Raw genomic sequence first — 26,941 nt, forward strand, 5'->3', positions numbered from 1 at the left:
ATAAGGGGGAGAATGATTTTCAGAAAGGTGCTTCTTTAATCTTAACTAAAGCTACTCATTTGATTATCTGTGAGCTAAATATAATCAGAGGTTTAAATTTTGCCCAGTGTTCTCTGGCATCTAATTGACATTCCTTATTATTAAGGAATAGGTCTCCAAGTCACATTGACTTGCATGTCTGCATTTTAAAAATGTTGATACCCCAAATAACCTACAAAACGCACACAAAAAACTGTACTAGTCATAAACATGTTTATGGAGATGTGTAAATTCTTAAACATCTGTTCATTGATGGCTGAGAAGGCTGTTCTTAACATGACATCAGTTTACAGTTTTCACCTTTGCAGATGGTGAACTAAGTGGACACAGTTATAACACCGTTCTCTTCTATGTCTCCCATGTGATTATGTGAAAAGGGCTCGTGTCTTAACAAAGATCCTTATTATTGAGGTCATATTAATGTTCAGACTTTTAGCCTTTTCCCTGTCCCTCTCTTACTCAGGCATTCCTCAGTCATGCATGCCCACTGCGCTCTCCAACAGCACACCTCTGTTCTCTTGCCAGACGTGCGGAAGGCGGCAGTGTGCCCGCTCACTCAGGACTCACAATTCCTGCACTAACAAAAGGACAAAAGGCAGAGGGGCTAATGAGTGTAGTGTGTCTAACCATGCACTATGATCCCACACTCGTAGAGATTACTACAAACCCAGTCCAAAAATTAGTAGCTTTTGTTCAGCTTGGCCTACTGAGGTTTCTTTATGTTTACTGCATAGCTGTTCAGGAAGAGTTAAGGAGAGCAATAAAATGTTGGAATTTTGTCAGTAGGAATCATCTTTTTAGACTGAGACTTTGAGAATGATCCTCCTAAGTGACCTTGAGTTGTGTGCTTCATTTCATCTGCCCTTGTATCAGATGATTTATTGGATTGTTTGAATGGGATTTAGAAATCCTTACATCTGAGTGTAAGTGTTCATTTGAAAACAGCTTGAAACAATGCACAAAATTGACAAGACTGTATGTGTATACTCATGTCTTGCTTACAGTATATTTATCCAGGTAATTACGTATCCACAATACTGTGGGAATCGTAGACCTTTTATATTTTCTATATAAGCAAAGTTTTACCCTGAATTTAATTAAACCATCCTCAATATACAAGGTTACACTGAGGTTTTGTTTTGTGTTGTTTTTTTGTACGTTTGAACCACATATCTGGGTTTGTTGGATGACCTTGTGGTTAACTGGCTTGATGTCTCTGTTAGTTGAAAGAAGGAACCTACCGTAAACAAGATGTTTTGCATCTTTTGGATGTTGGATGTTTTGATGCCCTTGTAGGATGTAGCATTGTACTGGTGTCATATTTATACTGTCATATTTATTTAAGTGCTTTTGGTGTGACAGTCCATTTTACTGGCAAATTTTTGAAGCCAATTGAGACGCTGCAGGTGTGCTTTCATGTACAGGCCAGCACAAGTCTAAAATGCCCTCGCAATGCACAGGCACTTTCAACAGAGGGATTGTTGCTCCCAAGCAAACTGGATCCTGCCGGTTGTTGTCTGTGAATGTTCCTCTTGGAATTAGGGCAAACCAATAGGGAGAGGAACAGTCGTCACGATCTGACGTGACAGATGGAGCGAGCGAGAAAAAGGGCGGGGAAATGAGCTCAGTGAATCTAGGAAAATAGGCAGCTCGCTCTATAGTAATAATAAGGTACCAGAAAGAGATAGGGAGCAATATAAAAAAGCATGCAGATTATGTTAAACTGGGGCAGCTGCTAGATTCGGTTTTTCAGTGTAGAAATGGTGAATTCTGATGAATAAATCAGTGTCATTTAGTACTTTTAACCCCAAAATGAATGTGGGAGGAGGGGGTGTTCTTTATTGATGTCATCTTCTGCATTTTATCTCAGGATGAAAGAGAGCCAGGGATGACGCACAATTCTCAGTCACTGCTAGTAACCTTGCATTCCCAGTGGTCACTCTTCAGTATAAAGCAGATGAGCCATATGCGTTTTGTGCCTTTTGGGGAAAACGTCTCTCTCTCCTATCATATGGTTGTTAGTTTTATGTGGTGACACTGGGGAAGCTAAATATCTCCTCCACAAATGTCTGGCTTTCGAACAAGTGATTTTTCCTGTAGGGAGCTGTTGGTCAGCTGCTGCGTTTATCAAGCACATTATAAATACACATTGCAGAGAAAAAGCACAATTTAAAAAGAGCAGGGCATGAGATGAAGGATACCATTAAGCTTTGCAGAGCAGCGTTTCACAATGCTCCCTCTATAGTTTAAGCTTTAAATGTCTTTTATTGTGGGGCCTGCCTGTAATGTCTGAACGTTGAGCTCACTGTTCTAAGCCAATGCTATAAAGTCAGCTTTTTGAAGCAATGTAAGGTTTAATAAAATATACTCAGTTGGAATCTCCTTACTTGCTTTGATGTTATGCGCTGTCTATTAAATGTTTTAATAGTCTATAAAATGGGTTTTCTTTCTGACCACTATGAAAAGGTGGTGGAATTGCAGCATGGCAAGTTAAATGCTATACGTTCACATTTTGGGTTCAGACTGTTGACAGTTTTGCCAATATGCGGTTGACATGATCAAATTAAGGGTTCAAGTGGAAGTAATGCTTGCGCTTGACTGACCATCTGTATCAAGAACATCATGTACAGTACAAACAACCCCCATTATGCTTAGCCAAATTAGTGACCTCCCTACTATTGTATCATTTCATCAGTTAACTGGAGCTTGTTTTCACCACACTCCTTGCTGGTCTGCTTCATTGGAAAGCCTTACTGTAGTTCCCTGTTTTTGAGTCTCGACTTAAGAAGAGTACATATATTAATACAGTATTCCCACATCGTACATCACAGACGACCGAAACTGTCGGATTCTAGACAGACCACACTGGTTTCAGCTATAGGGAAGGAATGTGTGATTTTATATGGATTTGGTAGCTACGGCATTGCCAAGAAATTTTCTCATGCTCTAACACTTTGTTCTTCTTTTTCCTTTGAGTTCACTTCAGTGGTTTCTCCCAGGTTGTCTTTTCTGACCAGTTTGCCTTCAAGCGAATCCTGTACATACCAGAAATCACTTCACATTACTTATACTTGCTGCCTCTGTATACAGATGAGCACAGTTATGTAACGGCTAACGTGAGATCCTTTTCACACTTTCTCAAAAACTGGAGCACAACAAGCAATAGAAGATGTCTTTTATATATTGCCTGAGCTTGGCCCTTAGTCCAGAAATTACTCCAGGACAATGAAAGTGGAAATTTTAGCTTCTCCTATGCACAGCATTGAGAACATATTGTTTAAAACTTGAATTGCTGATTAAATGGGGATATCACTGATATCAAGGTTGAAAGATTTCATAGTTACTGTCTGCTGAATTTTAAATGAATTCCATGGGACAAAAGAACAGGATTTGTAGAAACACATTGAGCTCAGACATTAGTCTTCACATGCACGTTTAAGCAGTTCATTTTGCTCCTTTTCTTGCTCATGGAGTGAAACTTGCTGAGGCTGCCCAGTCTTTTCTGTGTGTTCTGCACTGTGAGAGTGGGAGCTGGAGAATACAGGATGAAGCTCTGTTGTGCAACCTGCTGCTGTCAGCCCAAATGGCAAAATGACGTACACTCTCATGCTGAGTGGCAATGTGGCACACATTTCTCTGTGTAACAGATAAGCATGTGCTGATGATCATTTGTTCCATATACCATCTACATGATATTGTATTTAAGGACCCTTTCAAATATTTCTTCTCCACCCTGGATCAGTTCAGGAAGCATCTACCTGGATAGCCCGTACAATATTACAGTAATGTAGTAAAGCTTAAAAAGGTTAGAATGTAATATTAATAAATAATTCCACAACAAATAGAATGCGTCCAGTATGTTTTCCTGACTGACACTAGAAACCTGCAGTATTTGGTGTATGAGCCTGCATCAAAGTCTATATATAGATGCTAATGTATTTGAATACATAGAGAAACAGCTGCATCACGACCATCCAACGCGCACACTGTGTTATTTGGACAGGTACAGTCCCTCCTATTGTTGGGCTCTTTTCTGTTATTTCAGTGCGAATAGCCTAAGCCTGTGAGACATGCGCATGCTTTATCAGCTGTGGTCACTTTAAGCCATTGCTGGCCTGCAACGCTGATGAGAAGTGACAAGATAAGTCCAGGCTGAAGTGCAGGGGCCCATCTCGCACAAAGCTGCAGTTGGAGAAGGGAACTGCATGATGCACTGGCGGGAAAAGAGGAGGAGGAGAGAGTGGGTTGGGCTATGTGAGATTTGGGTGGCCTATGATGTAGTGTGGGCAGCAGCCTCCAGAGCATCAGTTTGTAAAAACACTGATCATTGGAAAGGTCTTAATCTACGCCGATGGTTTATGTAACAGTGAATCACATGACGTGACATCACAGCTTGTCCCGCTCTTGTTTTCTATCAATCGCTCACAGCTCTGCTTGTTAGACATACAAAGGTAGCACAGAGGAGACAGCTAAAAAGAGGCACATGCAACCCTTGGACTGCTTTTTGCATTTTTGTGCCAGCTACACAGTATAAGATACTGCTTGTGGTCCTCATGTGTATGTGTTTGAGCACTGTGGATTATAGTGGATTGAATTTTATTATTGAAGGATTGCTGATTGACGGATCAATGAGAGAAACAGATCTCCAAGTGCAGGGCCGGGACCGAATGGCTGTAAAGCTTTTGTTCTGGGAGTTGGAAAAGCATCTGAAGAGGTAACGCTCACAAATGAAAAGGGCAAATGCCTGTGTAACATTGTTTTCAGGCCTTTCTGTGGACATATCTATTTATAGTTCTGTGCTGCACTGTCTTTATGTATTTCATTTTGTAAAGTAGGTACGAATCCTTCCTGAATGTGAATGCTGTTTGCATATGCAGTAATAATCCAGGATAGTGTTATAATTAAAGTGGATTTATTCCGAAGTATGCATGTGTTGTAATGTTCTGTGCTTTCGTTATTGTGATGGTGAGTGTGGCACAATGAATATGTCAGTTGGTGTTTTGTGGTTAGTCCAAAAACAATAATTTTGCTTAAGTCACCATATTGGGACCCATGAAGTTGTTTAAATGACATTAGCCTAAGGGACTGCATTTGTGCACTGAGGTCAGGCCAGAGAGAGATGACGTATATTTGGACACTAATTGCTTAAAGCTTCTTTCAGGTAAGAGTCTAAGAAGAGCTTGTTGCTCCTTGAGCTACTTGGATCTTGTCCCTTGTTGTTGGCCTTCTGTGTTTAATTGGGATAACTGGTCTATATTTACTAGAAACCAAAAGACTTACTAGTTCACCAACATAATCCCGAGTTAGCCTTATACATTCTATAATAAGATATACAAGATAATATTGATATATTAAGGTATTACATGTGTCTTGCCATCTGGCACAAATATATGACAAACATATAGGAGTTATAACATGTATTAAGTAGCTTCTACACAGGTTAAAATAGAAGCCTAGAGGTAGCATTCCAGTTCTGTCTAGGGGTCAAACAGGCCGAGACCTTTAGTAGTATACATTCACTTCTCAGAAAGCATACTTGTAAATAATACCCTTTTCAGTCATATATACTGGTGCAGTTCGTTTGACTCCTCAATATAGTTTGCCGTTACAGTTTTTAAAGTTAATTAAATAAATATATTAATAAAAACCTTACACAGGCCCCTATGATAGGCTTCATCATGGATAACACTGAAGTATACATAATTATTTTAATAAAACATATACGTCTTAGTACAATGCCTGCTCTAATAAGATCTGCTTGAAATGTTTTAGTACTATGCTTTTTGTGTATGCATGTGTAAAGTAATTACATTGTGGTCAGCATTGTGTAGGTCATTTTTTTCATGGTCATGTGACATGGTATAAATATTCCCTAACAGCGTAGCAGCACTTTCAAAAGGAACATGCAATGAATTGTATCTTTTCATCACACGACTGTAATTTAATTTTGGTGTCATTCCAGTCAAAGCATTTAATTTTTCATAGTGATAATGTCAGTGATGAGGATCAGTCAGTTGGCTCTGACCTGACAGGCTCTTTACATGAGGTTGCTAATGAAAGGCAATTATTTGTAGCCAGAACTGTCATGGATATTATACCTCATACACATGTGCTCACATTAGTTTGGCTGAATTACTGTACACCTTGCACAAACTCAACTTTACACTGATGTTGGTTTTCTACTAAAAATTGTCCTTATTAATTTTGTTTGGTTTGTCTCTTGTAAATATCTGAACAATATGAGGCTTGTGTTAAAGTGGTTAACTAATTCGCTTCTGAAATGAATTAATGGCATATTTTAGGCTTTAGGAAAAAAAAGATGAATGTTGTGTATTTTCTAGATCTGTTAGGAAAGTTTTTATAGCCAGATGTGGTTCCATTTACTAGTGCTAGTATGTATATGCTGAATCTGTGATGGCATTTCAAGCTTCTGTATGGTTTTAAGCGACCACTGTGCTTTACCTTGTGACTGTGCTGTAGTTGTGAAAGTTATTTTTAAGTGAAAATGGTCTACTTTAAGTAATGTATGGATGGTTACACCGATCAGGCATAACAATATGACCATGGCTTAATTTTTTGTTGGTCCCCCTTTTGCTGCTAAAACAGCCCTGGCCTGTCATGCACTGTGTATTCTGACCCCTTTCTGTCAGAACCAGCATTAACTACTTCAACAATCTGAGTAACAGTAGCTCGTCTGTTGGATCGGACCACATGGGCCAGCATTCGCTCCCCATGTTCATTAATGAGCCTTGGCCACCCATGACCCTGTTCACCACTGTTCCTTTCTTAAACCACTTTTGATAGATACTGACCACTGCAGACCGGGAACACCCCACAAGAGCTGCTGTTTTGGAGATGCTCTGATCCAGTCGTCTAGCCATCACAATTTGACCCTTCGTCAAACTCGCTCAAATCCATACGCTTGCCCAATTTTCCTGCTTCTAACACATCAACTTACAGGACATAAGGTATACTTTTGATAGATACTGACCACTGCAGACCAGGAACACCCCACAAGAGCTGAAGTTTTGGAGATGTCCTGATCCAGTCGACTAGCCATCACAATTTGGCCCTTCGTCAAACTCGCTCAAAAAAGGAAAAATGTTCACTTGCTGCCTAATATATCCCACTTGCTAACAGGTGCCATGATGAGGTGAATAACACTGATTATCTACTCACCTGTCAGTTACACCGTTAAAAATAAAAATTCATTGTTCTGGTGAAAACGGAACTTCCTTATTAGGAAGCAGCATTTGAAATAAATGATGAGTGATGGCGCTGCTGAGCTTCCAGCGGAGGCGTTACTGTATAGATTAGTCAAAACATGGCCCTCCTCCACCAATAGGGTGCAGCGCTGCGCTGTTTTTCTCGGATATATTATGCAAATAGTGCAGGCTGCAGATTTTTCAGCACAGCGGAGATGAGCTGACCTTGGAGATCCTTTGTGCGGCGGAGGTGGATGTGCGCTCTGCTGATAACCAGCCTTTCTTTCCGAAGGTCGACTTTTCTCACCAGCCGATTCAATGTAAACCGCGGCAGACTATATAACGCTCGCGCATCGCTTCAGAGTCCCATTTTTCTCGCTTCCGTGTCGTTATATATGGAGGAAATAGCATGAATTCTCAGTGCTATTCGGTGGCGATGGATCTTGGTGTATGCCAGCTAAGAAATTTTTCAATATCTTTTCTGTCATCACTGCTGGGAACCGAAACTTCGTCCGTGAGGCTCGACAATAGGTAAAATAATAATAATAAGACAAGCGTATGTGTTTTAGAGAAAGATCCGTCAGCGCGTGAATTGCTCCGTTTACTTTAATTAGTCGGTGGTCCTAATCATAGGGTTTCAATATAGCTTTAAAACACAGAATCTGGATGGATGGTTATATCGTTTTCATAAGGTCTGAAATCTGCTTGCTTACTTGCACTCGATCCTTTTCTCCGAGAAAAAGATGCTGCATAGAGGACTGCTCTGTGAATCTGAACATTTTTTTTTAATATTAAATTCAGGCTGCTCTTTCATAATAGCTTCGTATTTAACGAGTTAATTGTTTTTATGCTGTGTGTATTATACATAGGCACATTTAATGAATGTTCAAATGTATTTTCTGTTATATTCTAGTATCCTCCTATTAATCATGGCTGTGTTTGGGTTTATTTTTCAGTTCTTCGGGTGCCAGTGTTGTGGCCATAGACAACAAAATCGAGCAAGCAATGGTAAGTGTGTGGATTTCTTTTCTTGCTAAACATAACGAGGCCATGTTAGCGACTGAATAAGGGTAGATTTGTGCAGTAAAGCGAATAGTAATGAGTGAGGACAGAGCTGATGACAGAGCTGCATCAGCATCTGTAACTGTCCAGTGAATTACATAATCTCTAAATGGACACGGTGCTGGTGCACAACGCTTAGCCTTATGGCGCTTTGCAGTGCCGCTTCAGCTCTCTTAATACTTCACATTATTGTGTTTTCGTGTTTATTATAACCGAATGTTAGAAATAGTGCTGCACTGCTGTTTTTGTTTTTTCGCTGTTGCTGATGCAATTAGACCGTGTGGCTTTACCACTTGTAACTCTAATGTAAATAATAATTGAACACTATTGTTTCACATTATGAGTTGTTCATATTTTCGTCGAATACTAATTTTAATTGCCGTGATATCCAGAAACCCAAATAATACTCCTGCCTATCTTAATGTTTTGAATGTGGAGTCATATTTCCTGCATGAAGCCGTGATCAGGAGCAGTGCTCGGCCTCACGCGAGCCTGTGCCTCGTTACTGTTGCTAGGCAAAGGCCAAAGCTTTTACAGGCGGTTATAAATATCTCAGCTTCTGATTGGCTGAGCTCGTTGTGGGACGGCCATTTTGTTCTGTCGGTGACGCGGAGTATAGCATGAGCCGGTAGTGCTTATGCAGGTATTCCCAAACTGAACAGATGCCCCATTCCTTTCCTCAGCATTGCATCAGTTTGCCTCATATATGCTGCTACAAATTAACTGTCCACAATTCCGTATTTTAAATTAACCTTTTCAGTCGATAAAATGGAAAAAATAATCATGACAAACATGACCTGCATAAATGTAAACCTTCACTAAATCCATGACGTGTACTGTAAATAGTGGCGTGACAATTCAGGTTTATGCAATCTGTGATGATTTCCTGATTTAAAAAAATAAATAAATAAATCCTCATGTTATGCTGAACTCCGAATGCTGCAATGCTGTGTGTTCTCTGTTTCTAGGATCTGGTGAAGAGCCACTTGATGTATGCCGTTCGAGAGGAAGTGGAGGTGCTGAAAGAGCAGATCAAAGAACTGTTAGAAAGAAACTCTCAGCTGGAACAGGAAAACAACCTGCTGAAGAATTTAGCCAGCCCAGAGCAGCTGGCTCAGTTTCAGGCCCAAGTTCAGAGTGGCTCGCCACCATCTTCCACGCAGGGAGCACAGCAATCAGCGATGCCGGTGCAGCAGCTCCCTACACAGAACTCTGGACCCTCAGTGTAACATCCATGTATCCTGTGAAGAGGAATGAGTGGTCAACTGAGCTAAGGCAGACTTCACTTTCAGAACACGTATGCCTCTTGCACAAGAGGATTATGTCAAAGTTTGCACATATTTAAAGTCTAAGAACCTGACAAAGGCTACACTGCGTTGCTGTACACACTGCTGACAGTCCAGTAGGTTGCTGACATGTTGGATATTGCCAAACTGCATGGATTGTGACTGTTGGGAGAAAGAAAATTTGAAGTGGACACAACTCAAATCACTGTGCCTGTGTCTAAAGGATTTTAAGCGATGTCATTTTTCAGTGGTAACTTGGCTTTGTAATGGTGTTTCCATACCTCACTTCCTTTTGTAGTGGAAATGCTGAAATGATTTTCTAAGACTCCAAAAAGCAAGCACTTTAATGATGATAAATGTGAAAATCCTTTGAACAACCAATCAGTGCACCATTAATTACATCGGAGGTGTATGAGATGGTGTCACAATTATTTGCATTAGGGTCATCATTATACCTGGGTGAATGAAGGGAGGAAGGTTGCCTAGGAGGGGAGGTATTGATTTTCAGTATTTAACATTGAATTCCTTATTCTATCTGTTGCGACTTAAAAGCTGCTGTTTCAGTGCAGTGACTCACGAGAATCTGAGGAAGAAGATGTTGTGCTGAGAGAATGAGTGGAAGAATGAATGTGGGCTCATGTATATCCTTGTATATTTAGTGTAAGTAATCTGTAAAATAGTGATATTGTGAGAAACACTAAGAGACACTATTTAGGTTGTACAAACTAAAGACGGGGTTGTTGGTTTGCCTGAGATATTTGACTTTTTTATGCTGTTATACGAGAACTGAGGTTTCAGGCTTAGGATATTTACAGGACAAAAGACAACTACTCAACTTCCTGGCTGTGTTAACACCTACTGTAAACCTTGTTCACTTGAAGTTATTTGAAGTATATTGCACCCATGTGATTTGTTTCTGTTTTTGACAGTGAAGTACTCTGGAGATCAAACCTTCAGCTTAGTTATTCTGAATATCATTAATAACTAATATGCATTATTACTGCATTATATATATAAGTTGTATGCTTATGTTGTGTGCATGTCTCTCAAAACCGGTGATAAGGTGTAAAATAGTTCAATTGCACTTCACAACTCCCAATAAAATGTTTAAGGAACCTTGGCTGAGAACATTATATGTGTTCATTTAAGTAGGTGTGTGTGTGCATGAGTGTGTGAGAAAGAGAGAGAGAGGGCAAGAGGCATAGGTGAGATAAAATACAGCCATTATCTCTACAATTTATAATATCTTGCCCTGCTTTATTTCTTCTCCTTCTGCCTGTCTGTCAGGTCAGGTGTTCAGTAGGTTGCAGAGGCAAGATTGATATCCCTGGCATTTCAAACCACTTAAAATTTACAATTTCTTGCTCACAATCTTGCAGCATATTGGGCTTCTAGTTAAGAAGACCTAAAATCTGATCGCAAGCAGGTAACCACACAAAACATCTCAAATTGACAATTCTTATAGTTACTGTGCTATTTTTGAGCTAAATATTTAAACTGTACAGAACAAAGATGGAGATTTACAACCACAATGCCAGTTCACACAGAAGATTTACCCTACTGACTTCTGCATTATTGTATTAATCCTGCAAGCAGGCAGCTCCTCTAGTGTTTAAACATGTTTTCCTGAACAGCCTGTGCACAGAATCTTAACTACTCAGTTCAGAATAATAATGAATATGTTGAAGGCTGTTGAGCAGCATGTCATTTTCGAATAATTATATTATTCGCTTTATAGCGAAATATTTTTTCTTACCTTCTGTATGAGATCAGACTACAAAAGCAAAACTAGAATGGACATTTCCCAAATTTGTAGAATTTATTTTCAAAACTGTCTCACAGGACATCAACAGAACAAACAACACATACAAAGAAAATGTGGCACATTAATGGTTACAAAAGCACACATTCTATTGCACAAATATGATCTATGATCAGACATGAGGGTGACGAAGCCAGCCACAATGGTTCAGTAGAAAAGCACTTGTTCCCATCATCCAGGTACATTGTAAACAAGTGAATGGCGATATCATGTACTGTGCACAGGACTTGTCTCCTTAGCATACAGCTGACGATCAGAACTGCAGCCTCCAGTTTTCCCTACTACTGTGCCTATTGGGCTCCGATCTCATGGATGCGTAGAGGAGGTGCAGGACTCATATTCCCATTCGGATGCTCTGAATGATTTGAAAGATGGCTAAGAAGATTAAAAGCAGATTATTAGAGCCAGGAACATACATGTGTTTTGAGTTCAGTATTTGTTTCACTATCATATTCATATGGCATTAAAATCAAATCTCTACAGATGAGTGACAAATTAAAGGAAAATCCAGTGCCATTTTGCTGGACAGGTTTTGGACTGCAGGGTCATTGCAAATCAATACAGATTCTGACAAATTAGATTTAAGCAATGATGAAGCATGTTTCCTTTTTTTCTTTTTTGGTTTTCCTCTATCATAATACAGCTACTAACCTAGCAGGGTGATGGCTAATACTTGCTTCCTCCAAAAACATAAAGCCAGCCAACCAAAGCTGCAGCTCATGCTGTGTCGCAGGTATGTTTTTTTCCTCATATATGAGCTCACAGAGGCCAACAACTGGCTATTCACCAGATCTCAACCCAACTTAATTATAGGACATTTCATACTGATGTGTTAAGACAGCGCTCTCAAAACATTGGGGAATATCAGCGAACTCGGGGAATATCGTTTGGAAAAATGTTCTTCATCCCTCTTATACTGTTTAAAAGATCTGTACCAAGGCACATCAAAGCTGTTCTTGCAGCTAATGGTGGTCCAAAACTTCACTAGGCTAGTTGTTTGTTTTGTTTTTTTAACTTAACTTAAAATATGTCACCCATTTGTATGTGGGTTAACACAAGAGTTTGAATTGAAAGTTACCTGATCCACAAACAACGAATACAAAGAGTGCCAAAAGCCATGGTCCCACTGGATATTTCTCTTCTTGTGGTCGCTGAAAGTTAATCAGAAAACAAGAAATTGTACTGCATTTGCTTCAAAATGTAACACTACCGTACTAAATTATTAAATCAATTTAAATAGCTAAACAACATATATTGTGGAAATGTTATACATCCATTGAGTTCACAGATACAGAAAATGGCTTTGAAATAGTTTGAACGTTTAGAAGATTACACAAAAATCCCAGTGGCTTAAAATAGTTAACAGATGAGTTAAGACATGGTGATGTCTTTGAAGCAGGGATGTGTCCAGAAGCAAGGTCCAGTCTGGCTGCAGGCTCTCATTCCACCGAAGCTGAAGTGCACCTGATTACATTTCCATAATCAAATGATTGATGAGTTGATTAATCGGGTGAAATTCTACTGCAACTACTTGAACTATTTGCACACATCAGTTTTAGAGTTTTCGTTATGTTTGGCATGGTGCTACAGTTATGCGTTTTCTTTGCTCGTTATAACCAAATAACACGTCATGTCCAACCATATTAACCTCTACAATATCCAAAGCAATATTCAGACTTTCACTGTATTGGTTTGTAGTTGATTAGACTCTGTAATATATTATCATGCTCCAATATCTAGCCAACTCCAGAATCTGGAATTTCTAGTATCTCACATTATTATTCAGTTACCCATTTAAAATCTGCAGTAGTAGACCGATAGACCTACTGTGCTTTATGACTTTATGGTTGCAGTGGTCCTGGAGTCTATCCCAAGGTGTACAGCAGGTATACATCCTAGATGGGATACCAGTCCATCACAAGGTACCATGTTTACACACACATTAACATTTCTTTATAGCCAGCCCACTGTACCACCATGCCACCCTTTAGTGCTTTATTGCCGCACAAAATGTATTATAGCATGAAAATTTGTTCTTATTGACAGCACAAGAACACTGCAACAAGGAAACTACTATTTTAGAAGCAAAAATGTGCACACAAAATTGATGAAATCAGCCTGCTATTATTTTAAGGACAGAGTCTTTCTTAATGTTTGGAATAAAAACACCTCTGATACAAAGGTCTTGTTTTCCTTTGAATGTTCAACCTAAAAGGTTTAAAGTTAAATGAGGATTAAATGGATTGCATATGCATCTTCTTTGCTTCTTTGACAACATGGAGTTATATACACTGATCAGCCATTACATTAAAACCAGTGACCAGTGACGTGAATATCATTGATTATCTTGCTACAGTGGCACCTGTCAAGGAGCGGGATATTTTAAACAGCAGGTGAACTGTCATTAAATGATCTGCTGAAAGTTGGAAAAATGGTCAGGTTTAAGGATCTGAGCGACTTTGACAAGGGCCAAATTGTAAAGTCTAGATGACTGGGTCAGAGCGTCTCCAAAATAGCATCTCATTGATTCATGTGGGAAGTGAAGGTTAGCCTGTCTGCTCCAATCCCTCATAATCTGCATATGGGGTTGCTCTCTGGTTATATGCTACAAGTGTCTACTATGGGCAAATTAGCATCAGAACTGGACCACAAGAACCAAAGCTGGCCTGGTCTGATTAACCACATTTTCTTTTGCATCATGTGGACAGCTAGGTGTGCATGTGTGTCGCTTATTTGGGGAAAAATAGCACCAAAATTCATTATGCTCGTAGCGATCTTCTGCTGGGAAGCCTTGGGTCCTGGAATTCATGTGGATGTCACTTTGACATGCACCACCTACCTATACATTGTTGCAGTCCAAACATACCCCTTAATGCACTCTGCACTGCACTGCAAAAACTGTTCAGGAATGATTTGAGGAACATGACTCAAAAAAAAAAGAACAAGAGTTCAAGGTGTTGTCTTGGTGATCCATGGAGGCCTCACCTCACAACTAAGAGGATCGGCTGTTAACGTCTTGGACCTTCAGAGGTCTTGTGGAGACTATGCCTTAATGGGTCAGAGTTGTACAAGGGGGACTTACATAATGTTTGGCAGGTGGTTTTAATGTTATGGCTGATTGGTGTACACCTCAGAGTTAAACTACTGTTAGACAGGACTTCAAACAAGAAATATGTAATTCAGGAGATAGAGCAGTCGGCCAGTGACAACAAGGCAATTAAATGTTAATCAAATAAACAAGGTTTTAACTGGCATTAAATTTAATTTCAACTTCTGATTGCCATCCTGTAATGTCTGTTCTGAATCATGATCTGGGTCATGTGTGTGTGTGTGGGGGGGGTAGCTTATGAGTTCCACCAAGTTGCCACTGCTGGGGCCCTGAGCAAGGCCCTTTACCTTCAATTGCTCAGTTGTATAAATTGTGATAAATTGTAAGACGCTCTTTATAAGGGTGTCTGCCAAATGCCTGAAATGTAAATGTAATACACACTTAACATGGCCTTATTTATAGCCACATGTATGAGAGGGAGTGACCACTGGGCCCTTTAGCAGTTGGGGAAAAGCCTGTATATGTCACATCCGTTTATTTCTCACCAGGAACACATCCACAGAATGTACTGAATGGTGTAAAGGGTTGCACCAGTACAGTGTTGATGGTTAAATACCGTTTTGGTGGTTTTGTCAGAAACCAGGCTGCTTTTTTTTTTCTTTTTTCAGAAGAGAAATAAATTAGCTCATAATTTAGTCTCACATCTGGACACATAATTGACCCAGGGTGTCTTAATAGCTTACATAGCTTTACAGATTACGACGCAAGTTAGCCATGTGTTGTTGAATTGATTGCGTTATCTATTCAAATAGCAAGCTAGCAGTAGTAAACAGTCACTACAGAAATGATGGTACAGATAAGGAGGGTATTGTTTCTCCGCTGACGTGGCAAACGACTGACCAGAGATAACGACCAAAAAAAAAACCTCCTAAAAAAACCCAGACATCTCCAGACGGGGGAGGGGGGGGGGTATGTCCGTTAAGAAACGCTACTTTCACAACGGTCTCTGTTATTTCTTATTTCCCGCAGGATAAAAATGTGTCTTACCAGGGTCTTCGCCACGTTGCCCCTCTGCGTGATGTTTTTGCTGTGTTTCTCGTTGGCCATTCGGATCCTCTGTTTGGCGACCATCTTCTTGTCACACGGAAAAAATAAACGCGCCGCTGCTATAAAATCAGATTGTGTTGCTAATTATCCGTGGTGATGCTTAACCTCTTTCCCCTGCACCTGCTCCCTTAAAGCCTGGATATAACGAAGTGAAGGGCGCCTCCATCAAAATAACGGCTGGAGGAGAGAGCAGGACGCTGTTGATGCTTGCGCTCGTGCTTTTCTTACACGGAGCTCCTGGTTATTAGCTATAGCTTCCTCCATAACATGTACTGGCGTAGTATTCCGATATAGCCTACTGTTTAGCACGGTTTCGGATGTATCTGTTCAGCTTTTCATCTACCTGGCTGTTAGTTATGACATGAGAAAGGAGGATAAACGGGTCACTGATTGTTTTCTCTTGGTCATACATGTCATTCGTGTTTCATGTCATCTCCTCATGGCTCACCGAGCTGGAATTAAGGACGCACTATAACTTTAATCTAGCGTTACTCCAGGCATATAGTGGGGGATCTGTGGGAGGGATTCCCTATACTGGATACTAATGTTAGACATTTATACTGGCCTCATTACAAGAATAGGCATTATGCTTTTAAAAGAAACTTAATGAAATTGTATTGATATACAGAATATCTGAATCAGATCAGATCCTGTGTAATCTAGTGGATCACGTGTGGATTGGTAACTATCAGATCAGAAATAAAGTATCAGTCAATATGCAGAACAATCCCTGCTGTAAAGTCTAGGCAGTTGTCAAAATGACCTGACTAAATTGAACAATACATGATTTAATTTTTTAATGGTCTTACTGTTGTGTTGTTTCGTTAAAAAAAAACATTTTATCTGTGCTGTAGCATTTGTTGTGGTTAATCAGAAATCGTTTCCTTTATATGAGCGCTTAGCAGCTGGCAAAGATGATCTACCAGCTCAGTCTGTGTTCTGGCAGATGGTAGCTGGTCAGATCCATCTGGATTTTTCATCAGTGATAATATTGATACTGAATTTAATGGAAAATGTGGGATCAGTGCATTCCTACAAACAAACAAATCATGGTGTGCTGTAAGAGAGAGTGTATCCTGCATTTGTACCACCTTAATGTGATAAGATTTTTCCAATCTGCTAGTTCTGTACACCAATTCGTTTATTCGTTTAGGGCCTTTCTGCTTTGTTAATTTTTTTATTGTCATTCCTCTCATCAAAGACAGATGTAATGTCAATAAAAAATGTAAATACAACAAATACATCAAAGAATACACTGAACAATACAGAAAGGAATAAACAACACATGAACGATTCTGTTGCGCAGCCCATCTGTCCCCATCAACCATGCCATGATCAAAGTCACAGAGATCACATTTTTCCCCCATTCTAATGCTTGACGTGAATATTACCTGAAGTCCTATGTAGACACACAGAGATCATTTTTGCTATTCGTAAATCCCAGCAATGTGCTTTATTAGGGAGCAACAAAATATAATAGTTCTACTGAAAGCAGTGAATTTTCTTTTTATTCAGTGTAGTATACTGCAGCATGAACTAGTCACCTGACTGAAATTACTCGCACTGGGAACTAATGTCAGATTTTCATGGATATTTTAACACTTTTTCTTTTGGGCCAAAATGTCTGACCTAGTTTGAAATCTGTTTACTCCTACATGACTTCCCTAATTATGCTCTTAAACTCCATGAAGGAAGTATGTGTCCTCAGCAAGATATATGTTAACAGGAAAACTCTGCAAGTTCACAAGGGTAAGCAAAAGACTTTACATAAGGCTTTTGAAACTTACATCTTGCCAAAACTGATAAAATATCATGAGCAGATGGATGTGTGGTATGCAGGTCAACATGCCATGATATGAAATAACAGTAAACACGCATGAAGACCTAGCACAGATTTAAACATCAGTGTACTCTATGTACTGTTAAAATGTTTTAATAGATCCTGTTATATCTGTTATATCCTAAACTGTTCAGAATGCTTTGTTAATTCAGGTTTACTGAGTTTACCCAAGCAATAGGGACAGGGAGGAGCTAGTGAAATTAAAACTGTTAAAACAGGTAAGGATATTACTATGAAAAGTTAAAGATAACAGTGAATGAGAAAAGTGGTGATTGGTTATTTAGACAAACAATTGTGAAGCTTTCTGTTCTGCTGTATGAAATTATATGACAGTGTAACCCTCTAAAACTAGCAGTAAGCAGAGTGACTATGTGATAGACATTGTGCGTTTTTAAAAGTCAGAGCATATTGTGAGACATCTCTCTCATTCTGGAAAAGTAAGCACAAACATACACCCTGATCAGCCTGCTGGGATTTGGACATGTAAAGCTCAGGCATATAATTTGGTTGTGGGCTAAAGTGCTTCTGCTCACCTCTGGAGTACCTCTTAACTGCTCATGTCTCTTCCACACCTCTTGCTTTTTTGCTCTCTGTAGCTATTGGAGGAGCTTTGTTAGCCTGGCACTGTTTCACTGAAACCTTTGTGGAGGGATAGTATAGACCTGTCCCTCTGGAATACACTGAATCTTAGAGGTCTGTCACTGCTCTGTTCCCAGCACCATTTGAGTCCCTGTGACCAGCTGTGCCATCTAGGGGGCTATTGTGCACCTGCTGTCTCTCTGGGAAATTATAGGTAGCCTTTCTGAGAAGACTAAGAGAGTCAAATAACAGGTGGGTGAACTGAGAGAGGAGAGGATTTTTTTTTTTTTTGTGGAATACTGATTGGTGTGGATAAGATGTGAAGTTCGAGTAAATTGGCATGTCCGCTGTGCATGTTATGCTTTGTTAACTAAACAATTTAGGAAACTTTCATTTGACATGGTAGAAAAGGTGAAATGGTTTATTAAATGGTGCTAAACAGTATAAAAGGCAACTTGTGAATGTAGAACAGTATTCCTATTATCATATGCCATGATCTGCTCAGACAACCCGTATCATATGATGTTATGTTTACTGTGATGTAGATAACTATAATGTTATTTTCATTGCGCTTTCAGTTTTGTAGCAGTCATGGTGCAGTGTAGTCTTACCTCAGGTATGCTCTGCAGCCTTCAGACATTTTGACTAAGAGTCACACAAGGCCAGACAGAGCTGACAGAATTGGAGACTGTAGGAGGAAAAAAAACAGCACATGTGAATGAAGGCACATGTTTCTCAGATTCCACAGCAAGACTATGAGGTATACACTATTGTGAGCAAGAGCACAATAATATAGCTCTTTGAGCCATGTGGGTGGAATAAATTAGTCCCCAAGCTCAAGCCGAACATGAAATCTCTTTAGGAAAGTTTGCACATATGTGGTGCTATATTTGTGAAAGTTGATGATTTATTAAATTGGCACTTTTCACTTTTTAGAGTTAGTTCCAGACTCAACAGCACTTGAGTTGGTGGATAGTCTGATAAACATCTTTTTTTTTCTTCGTTATACATCTTTCCAAGTAGTCTGATGTATTGAGTGAGGAAGACAACCTCTTATAAGAATCTTAAATAAAGGATTATTATAAATCACTGTATTTTTATGAGTTTGGTTTTACCAGAAAAAAAAAACAGCTAAGCTTTTTTTGTACAAAACAAAATGATATTGATCTTAAATTTAAAAAAAAAAAAAAACTTTACAGGATAGGCAAGACTAATCTTGATCTTACTTGGCCTGGTTGTATTCATCTTATGAGTTTAGAAATCTTAATCAAAATGAATTTTCACCCAAAATGTTACTTACATGTCTTTGATTCCAAGCCATTTTCAGATAGAACAAATTACAGGATTTTTGTCAGTACTTGTGTGTTTGCTATCATACACACTGATACATATCAGGAGAAATGGCAGAGAGCTCTTCCACCTACAGACTGTTATTGTGTGGTTTCACACACCGGCAAGTACTCAGTTATTGGCATTGATGGCTGTATTTATGATTGGAGAGACTTAGCATGAAAGAGAGAGGAGCCACATGCAGCTCAAAGGTTATGCATTATTGATTGACTCTTGAGTTTGTGGATTGAAGGAACAGAGCAGAGTTCACATGCTAGTAAGCAGTCACACCCTTCTTGGAAACTTGCTGGATTGGTATAGAACAGAAACACACCCAAAATTGAAAATACTTTCAAAACCAGCGTGATGTCTGCCAACTTCGTTCATAACCATCTTTTTGAACATCATGTTGTGGTATTTGCTATTAAAGATGGGCTCTTATTTATTACAGCACAAGAAGCAAGAAGGTCTATTAGTGGATTAGGACTGGGATTTGCTAAGAAAGTCTGTCACAAAGCTGAACAGCAATTAGTATTTAAGCCTAAATGAAAGCCAGGTACTCATAGTGTGGAGTCCAGAGATGTTTGGGGGTTAGAACTTCTACAGCAACTACACAACACACTTTGAATAGGAGTGTTTCCCTGAGCTCTAGGCAAGCGAGTTTCATCTTTCATCGAGGTTATTTGTAATGATGGAAATTTTGATTCCAGACACAGTAACCCCATGAGTAATTGAGTGAAGTTGTTTTGGTAGGTGTCTTTAGTATAGGGAACAAATGAACTAATAGGAGGGAAATTTTGCCAGGCTGTGGCATGCCCATCACAGGGATGGATGTAACAGTGAGAAACAGGCAGGGCTGCATCAATGTACTGATTTTCCATGTTACTCAGCTGCAGTTGCTACAGTACTGGGTTTTTGGCAAGCTAGTGACTAGCAATTTTCCTCATTCTGCTTCATCCCACAAAACCATCTGGGCACAGCAATAATAATCAAGAAAGAGCAGACTGAATTCAAAAGAATGATGTATTCTGGACAGTTATGTATTCATTCATTCAACTTCAGTAACTCCATATGTAGGTCATAGTCACAGTGGTTATCCTATACCAGCCACAAGGCGGGAATACACCCTGGATTGAATGACAGTCCATCACACGACATTGCACGTACAAATTTATACACTCATCCCCACCTAGGGCCAATTTAGCATAGCCATTCCACCCACTAACATGCTTTTTTTGAGATGGGAGGGAACTGATGAACCTAAAGGAAACCTAACCAGGCAGAGTGAGCAAATGCACAGACACGCACAGGCAGTAACATGAGCTCAGTATCAAATCAGGAGCCCTGGAGCTGTAAGGTGCTATCCACTATATCCCCATGCTGCTTATCCACATGCAATGCAGTTGCCATTATAATATAAAATGAAAAAAAATCTTTGATACTGTGGCATTATTAATTGCCATGATCTGCAATTAATTCAATTAATTGCTATTATTTAATCATACATGTAGAGTGTTCCTCTATTTGTGGTAGGAAGATCTGAAATTTTAGCTCTTTCCTTATACAAATAACAGAAGTGATGTAAGAAAATAATTATATAGAGGTCAGGTTATTTTTGCACTATGATCCAGTCATAGCACTACAGATTGTTTTGACTCTATATGTTGACATTTCTTTTCACCAGACGCTGTGTATTTTCTCAGCGGACCATGCAGTTGGACTTGAGGGTGTGGTTGGTAAAAATTCTGTAAGTTCAGACATGTTACAATGATATGTTTCATGGCAAAACATAAATATTTGCATACTTGGGGTCTCCTCAGGGAGGTATACCACAATCAAGGGACATTTGTCCCTCTTATTTAGATAAACAGCTGAGAAAATTGCTTCCTTTCAGAGTCCCAGCATCGGTTAATGGCGAGCGTTTTTCAAAGGAAGGCTTGGTGTGTCTCACATAGCCAAGATCAACACATGCAAGTTGGGTTTCTACTGACTCCAAGGACACGTTAAAAGGCCAAAACTAGGCCACATAAAATCTCAGATGTGTGAATGAGCCAATGTCCATCTGCTGACGATGCCAGTCTCAGCGCCTTACCATCGACCAGGCCACAGAAACTAGTACACTTTAAGACATACTAAACATATACTGAAGTTCCTGCCAACTTCATGAAAAAGAAGAGAGGGAAATGCAGAGCAGCGTCCTACTTATCTAGCTTAACACCGTCTAAGCCCATCTCCCACGGCTACTATGAATCATATTTATGCACCACATTTATTATTTTTTTTCTAGGCCATTAGATATAGAAGCACCACAATCTTTTCAATCCAGAGGAAAAAAAGAGAGAAAAGTGAAAAAAGTGATTATTAATAGGTTATCCCACTGAACTCAATTCTCTATTCCTGTTTCCTATATTAAAGGGAAAAGAAATGCCTCTTGACAATGAGAGAACTTTAATGATGTACCGGACCGGTCTGTGAAGTTTCAGCTGAAACTTTAACACCATGTGCTCTCTTTCCAAGAAAAGGTATCAGATGCCTGTGACATCACATGCTGATCAGGGATGGTGTTCATCCACAGGTGCATAACTGACATAGTTAGTCATAGTCTCCTAGAGCAAACTCCTTTGTGGATGGGTGAGGGGAAATAATGGGACCCAGTGGAGATGAAATAATTGTGAGCTCTAAAGATAAACAACACATTATAAATAGACACTGTAGACTGTGCCACCAGATACAAGCTGCAATGGTAGTGAGATAACACACACACTGTTTGTTGTTTAACTACTTTAGGTTTTATTTACTGAGGACGAACTGTTCGATGAAAAATTGGTGGTGAGATGGTTTGCTCTTGAGAACTGAGGCTGCTTTACAGTATTGTCTCACAAAGCCACTAATTCTTGTCTTAGTAAGTCACACTTTCACATTCTTTAGGCTGCATCTGTGTCCCTTCTGTCACTATTCTCTCTATCTGGTGATGTAATGTATGAACAAGACATTCCCCATCCTGGTGTAAGTGAACTGTCACTCAGATACGGACAAGGTGGCAGGTAGGATTCACAGCAGCACGTGAGAGCTGTCATCCACACTGACAGAAACCTGCAGCTCATAATCTCTTAGTGACTCAGCACAGGAATGCAGAGAACGTCAATTCTACTTTATAGCTGGCAAGTACACTCCAGACAATCAACACTCCTTTAAGGAGCTATGCTGTTGGCTCACATTCAGCTGAGGGAAAAAAGGAGCCAACCAACTGCTCAGTGCTCTCAGAGAATGGCGGAAAAAAAACACTTTCCTTTCAAAATTATATATAGAAGGGAGTTATCCAGATTCACAGCTATTCAGCTGCATGCACTCTCAGTCAGGTATTCCTGTACGCCTTTAAAATATTTATTGTACCTCTGAGAAATCATAGTATCGTTGTTCACTTTAAAGGGAGGCTCATGAGATTGCATGTGGCATGTGGTGCCATCCATGTGCAGATGCAACTGAGATATTTGCAAAACAGATTGACACCTGAGTCAGGCTGGCATAAGAGGAGAATACAAGGCCAATGGATTAGGTTTGTTTTGCTTCTAGCCTGCTCCGTCGCACCCTTTACTGTTCTCTTATGTGTCATCTGATGCTGTCATTGAGCTGATGGAGTAATGAACGCTTTTCCGTGGGAAACTACAAGATTTCAATCTTCACAATTTCATCTTTTCCATATTCCTGATGATCTATTGTTTGGAATGTAGCACAAATTCTGTATAACTGTAAAAGTGAACCAACATGTAACAGGGAAAATGGGTAAACCCAGGATCAGCCAGACTAATTAGGACTACCTTTCTAGAAGGTGATGTAAAGCTATAGCCTGTAGGGTGGATCAGTTACCCTGATCTTTTAGCTAATGAAGAAAGCTAGTGAGAATATTCCTGGTAGTGCAAGATACTTGAGCATGCAGGGCTTCCCTCACCCCTCTTCTGGGAACAACATTCTGAGAATCCTAAATATGTTAACAGTAGTTACGGTTCACTATCACTAGTCTTCAAGCATATTAATGCACTGTAGTGTGCATGATTGATCGTTGTGAGATTGGTCAGAGAACAAATATGTACAAACTGAAAAAGGATTTTACATTCAATAATTTGTTTCACATTTCATAATTAATCATAAAAATAAATTAAATTATTTATTATGTACCTTCACTGCGAAAGTATCTCAAAATATTTTAGCAAGTGAATATATCTTGAATACAACTGATTTGATCTGTTTGTCATTATGAGAATAAAATTTCTCATGATGAGATTAAAACTTTTATATAAACTTTTACTTCTATTTCGCTTGTTTGCTCACTCTGCCTGGTTAGGTTTTCACATATGTTCTGGACATGCCTGAGTTTGTTTAACTTCTGGAAATTGATTTTTGATGCATTTTCAGAAATAATAGGTTTGCTAATAGACCCATCTTGAACCGTCTTAAATTGGAAAAAGTAAGATACTCTCTTCAAGGGTCTTCTCAGAAATTCTATGCAATCTGGCAACTTTTTTTGTCATTTATTGAAAAATACAAGTAGGGAATAGAATCCCAAAATATGTATAATTGTGAGTTTTTTTTTCCACATGTCATCTCTGTACACTATAATTCATACTTTATGTTTGATGGGTAAAGGGTTGGGTTGGGGTATGTTGTATTTTTTCTGTTCTGTTTTTGCTTGCATATTATAAAATCTTAAATAAACAGACCTATTTCTAGAATTTTTTTTTTAGGTTGTGAAATTCTTCTTTTGGCAGATAATTGTGACATTAGAAATTTGACATTAGAAAAACAAATAGAAATTGAATCTTTTATGTGCTTTAAAATGTTATTTAGTTATTCAGTTTCGAATGAGAATTATTTGTTAAATTCAACTGTGCTGAAGATATTTTCTCATGCTAATATATAGTTTTGCGGTGTTTATTTCACAGTACTGTCTGTGGGTTACCATATTACTGAGGACAGGATTTGTATTTTATCTGAGCCAGCTCTATTTAGACAGGCAAGACCAGGCTCATTTCTGAGTTCAGTAATGAGTTCAGTAAAATCCCAGCTGTGCAGACACAGCTGTTTTGTTTACAGACACAGAATAGCTTTGTTGAATCCAGGAATTGTTTTAAACTCTCCAGTAAACTCACAATCTATTGTAAGGAACTGTGGTGGTGTGTATCAGGGTAACAGAATCCGAAGTCCCTGCACGTTTAAGGTTTACTGATGACTGAAAAAACACTGCAAATTCCTAATGTACTATTATTCATAGATTAGACTGCTTAAAGAATTTCACCGTCCTATAGTGAACTATACTGTGATATTGTATCAGATTGTAAATTACATTTACATGATATTTTAGTCTTACTGACAAAACATGCACTACAAAATTGCATTATAAAATATCTGGTGTTGATACATGAGCTCATCACCAAACATGGCATGAAGAGAAGTGTGTCCTGAGGGTAATCTATCACAGAGACAAATTCCTGCAAAGCAAACCCAAATAGGCTGTTTAAACAGTACACACACACACACACACAACAACAACAACAAAGCACACACTGTATTAAAATGTGTGTGCATTCTTTGCTTGAAACAAAATATTTGAGGTGGATATGCCTCTGTGGCTGTGATGCTACGAGGGATGATTCCTTCTCAACATTGCTTTCTATGGGCTGGTTTGGAATGTAGAGGGAAAAAACAGAGGAATAACACAGAGCTCAATCGTTCCCTTAGGGAGTCCATGCTGGAATATGGGTCAGTGTTGTCATGCTAAAAAAAAAAATCCTTCCCCTCATCCCTAGCACTAGTCAACCTGCTGAGTGTGAAGGTAAAAACAACCCTGTACTTGTTAACACTCATTAGTCCTGCAGGCTTGCATTAGTGCAGGAGTGAGAGAGAGCCAGCACAGAGACTTGACCAACAAACGACCTATTCAGCTCCGCAGTGGGGATCACCTGCAGCACACTGCCACTTCCTGCCTATGCTCCAAGTCAGAGGAGAAAGCTCCATCCAAAACAGCTGGCTGGCCCTGCCCTGCCTACTTCCTGTTAGAATGCAAAGAACCAGTTTAGACCAGTCTTCAGCAAACAAGTCGTTTGAAGTAGCATGTTTTAATCAACCATGTATTTATGTACTTATATGCACTCCAAACCTTATTCCATAACTTAGACACCCAGCTTCAGTACAATGGTCAAATTGATCTTCAGATGTCTACTTAAATAAATATATATGTACATATAAACGTGTACAGTACATATATACACAGATACCCTTCATTAATTCTACATTTTTGATTTATCTGTTATTGAACAACTTCAGGTGACAACAAAAAAAACCAAAAGATTTCAATATGTAAGCACACCTTGTTATTCAGTAACATGCAGAACCAGGTTTAGCAACAATACTTTGAAGTAAATGTTTTATGGTCTTAGTCTTTCAGATTCTTTTGGAGAAACTTTAGCCCACTCTAGAAAATTCCTTCAGTTCATTAATGTTTGAGGGCATTCATTTATGGACAGCTCTTTTAAGATCCCACCCACAGCATCGCAATAGGTTTGAGTTAGGATTTTTATTTTTTTATTATTATTTTTTTTTACATTAAAGATGGTGGTGTGCTTGGGATCATTGTCCTGTTGCAGTCCCCACTTAAACTGAAGCCACTGAACAGATCACATTTGTCTCAAGACTATTCTGGTAAAAAGTGGAGTTCATCATTGTCTCAATGATAGCAATATTCCCAAGTCATGTGGCTGCAGAGCAAACTGAAATCATAACCCATACACAATCATGCTTGACATTTGGTGTGAGGTGTTTGTGGTGATACTCTGTATTTGATTTTTGCCAAACAATTATACAAATATCTATAATAATAATAATATATTTTATAATAAATAAACAAATATCTCTTTAGTGTCTAAGGATATTTTTTCGGGAACTTTTGTGGTTTGTTCAGATGCAATTTCGTAATATGCTGTCATATTATTTTTAGAGAGAAAGAGCTTTTTCTTAGTCATCCTGGCACGAAAGACATACTTATTTAGTCATTTCCTGATTGTGCTGTCTAAAATATAAACATTTAATGTGCTTACAGAGGCCTGTAGGTCACATGGTGTAGCTCTGGGATGTCCATTTTGGGTGAGACTGGCAATTGTCTTAGAAATCTATTTGTAAACAATCTTTTTCACTGTGGGATGATAAATTTCAAGTTGTTTATATTTTTTCTCATGTGTTCTGAATGCTGCTTTACAATGTACATATTTTTTTTTTTCATTTCCATTGCATTAGAATGTTTAAATGAATCAGTTAATGCAGAATTAGCCAAAGGGTCTGAGATATTGTGCTATTCAGAAAGTTGGGGCCACATACTGTTCTAGCTAGAACAGTTTTCTAAGTGTTTTAGAATAATGCCCCCTGTCACAGTCTTCCTTCCAGCAGGCAGACTGAAACTTATAATATGAATAGAAAAAAACCCAGTGTGTTCCATTAGTCCATTAGTGTCATTAAAGTGATCAGAGCTCAATAAGAAACATCAAGGGCAGTTTTGATGACAGTTTGTTTTCCACTGAGAGCTCGAGCATATGTATCACTATACCAGCCGAAACCATTAGAGCTAGTAAAACA

At 39.0% G+C, this 26,941-nt stretch overlaps 2 protein-coding genes across 4 annotated transcripts in view; one reads left to right on the forward strand and one right to left on the reverse strand.

Moving 5' to 3' along the window:
- Positions 1–10,712, forward strand: part of tsc22d1 (TSC22 domain family, member 1) — a 28,261-nt gene extending 17,549 nt beyond the window's left edge. Inside the window, exons 1-3 of one of the 3 annotated variants that reach the window (XM_058391860.1) lie at positions 4,411–4,753; positions 8,201–8,252; positions 9,275–10,712. In XM_058391860.1, coding sequence (XP_058247843.1) covers positions 4,593–4,753; positions 8,201–8,252; positions 9,275–9,535 — 474 coding nt within the window. In that variant the 5' untranslated portion in view covers positions 4,411–4,592 and the 3' untranslated portion in view covers positions 9,536–10,712. Of the gene's footprint in view, positions 1–4,410; positions 4,754–7,428; positions 7,776–8,200; positions 8,253–9,274 lie in introns of those variants that run through there. The other 2 variants (XM_058391861.1, XM_058391859.1) reach the window with 2 other exon arrangements.
- Positions 10,713–11,414: 702 nt separating this feature from the next.
- Positions 11,415–16,080, reverse strand: serp2 (stress-associated endoplasmic reticulum protein family member 2). Its single transcript, XM_058391862.1, has 3 exons — positions 15,511–16,080; positions 12,493–12,565; positions 11,415–11,789 (listed from the first exon to the last, which is right to left on the reverse strand). The coding sequence occupies exons 1-3, from the start codon at positions 15,592–15,594 to the stop codon at positions 11,749–11,751; spliced, it is 198 nt and encodes a 65-aa protein (XP_058247845.1). The 5' UTR covers positions 15,595–16,080; the 3' UTR covers positions 11,415–11,748.
- Positions 16,081–26,941: the final 10,861 nt, after the last annotated feature.

This window comes from Hemibagrus wyckioides, linkage group LG06, assembly GCF_019097595.1.
Source record: "Hemibagrus wyckioides isolate EC202008001 linkage group LG06, SWU_Hwy_1.0, whole genome shotgun sequence".
Classification (NCBI taxonomy): Eukaryota; Metazoa; Chordata; class Actinopteri; order Siluriformes; family Bagridae; genus Hemibagrus; species Hemibagrus wyckioides.

Coding starts and splice junctions, on each gene's coding strand:
- serp2 (XM_058391862.1), bottom strand. CDS start 15,594: ATGGTCGCCAAACAGAGGATCCGAATGGCCAACGAGAAACACAGCAAA. Junction 12,566..15,510: donor GCAACGTGGCGAAGACCCTG/GTAAGACACATT, acceptor ATTAACTTTCAG/CGACCACAAGAAGAGAAATA. Junction 11,790..12,492: donor ATTCGTTGTTTGTGGATCAG/GTAACTTTCAAT, acceptor TAATCTTCTTAG/CCATCTTTCAAATCATTCAG.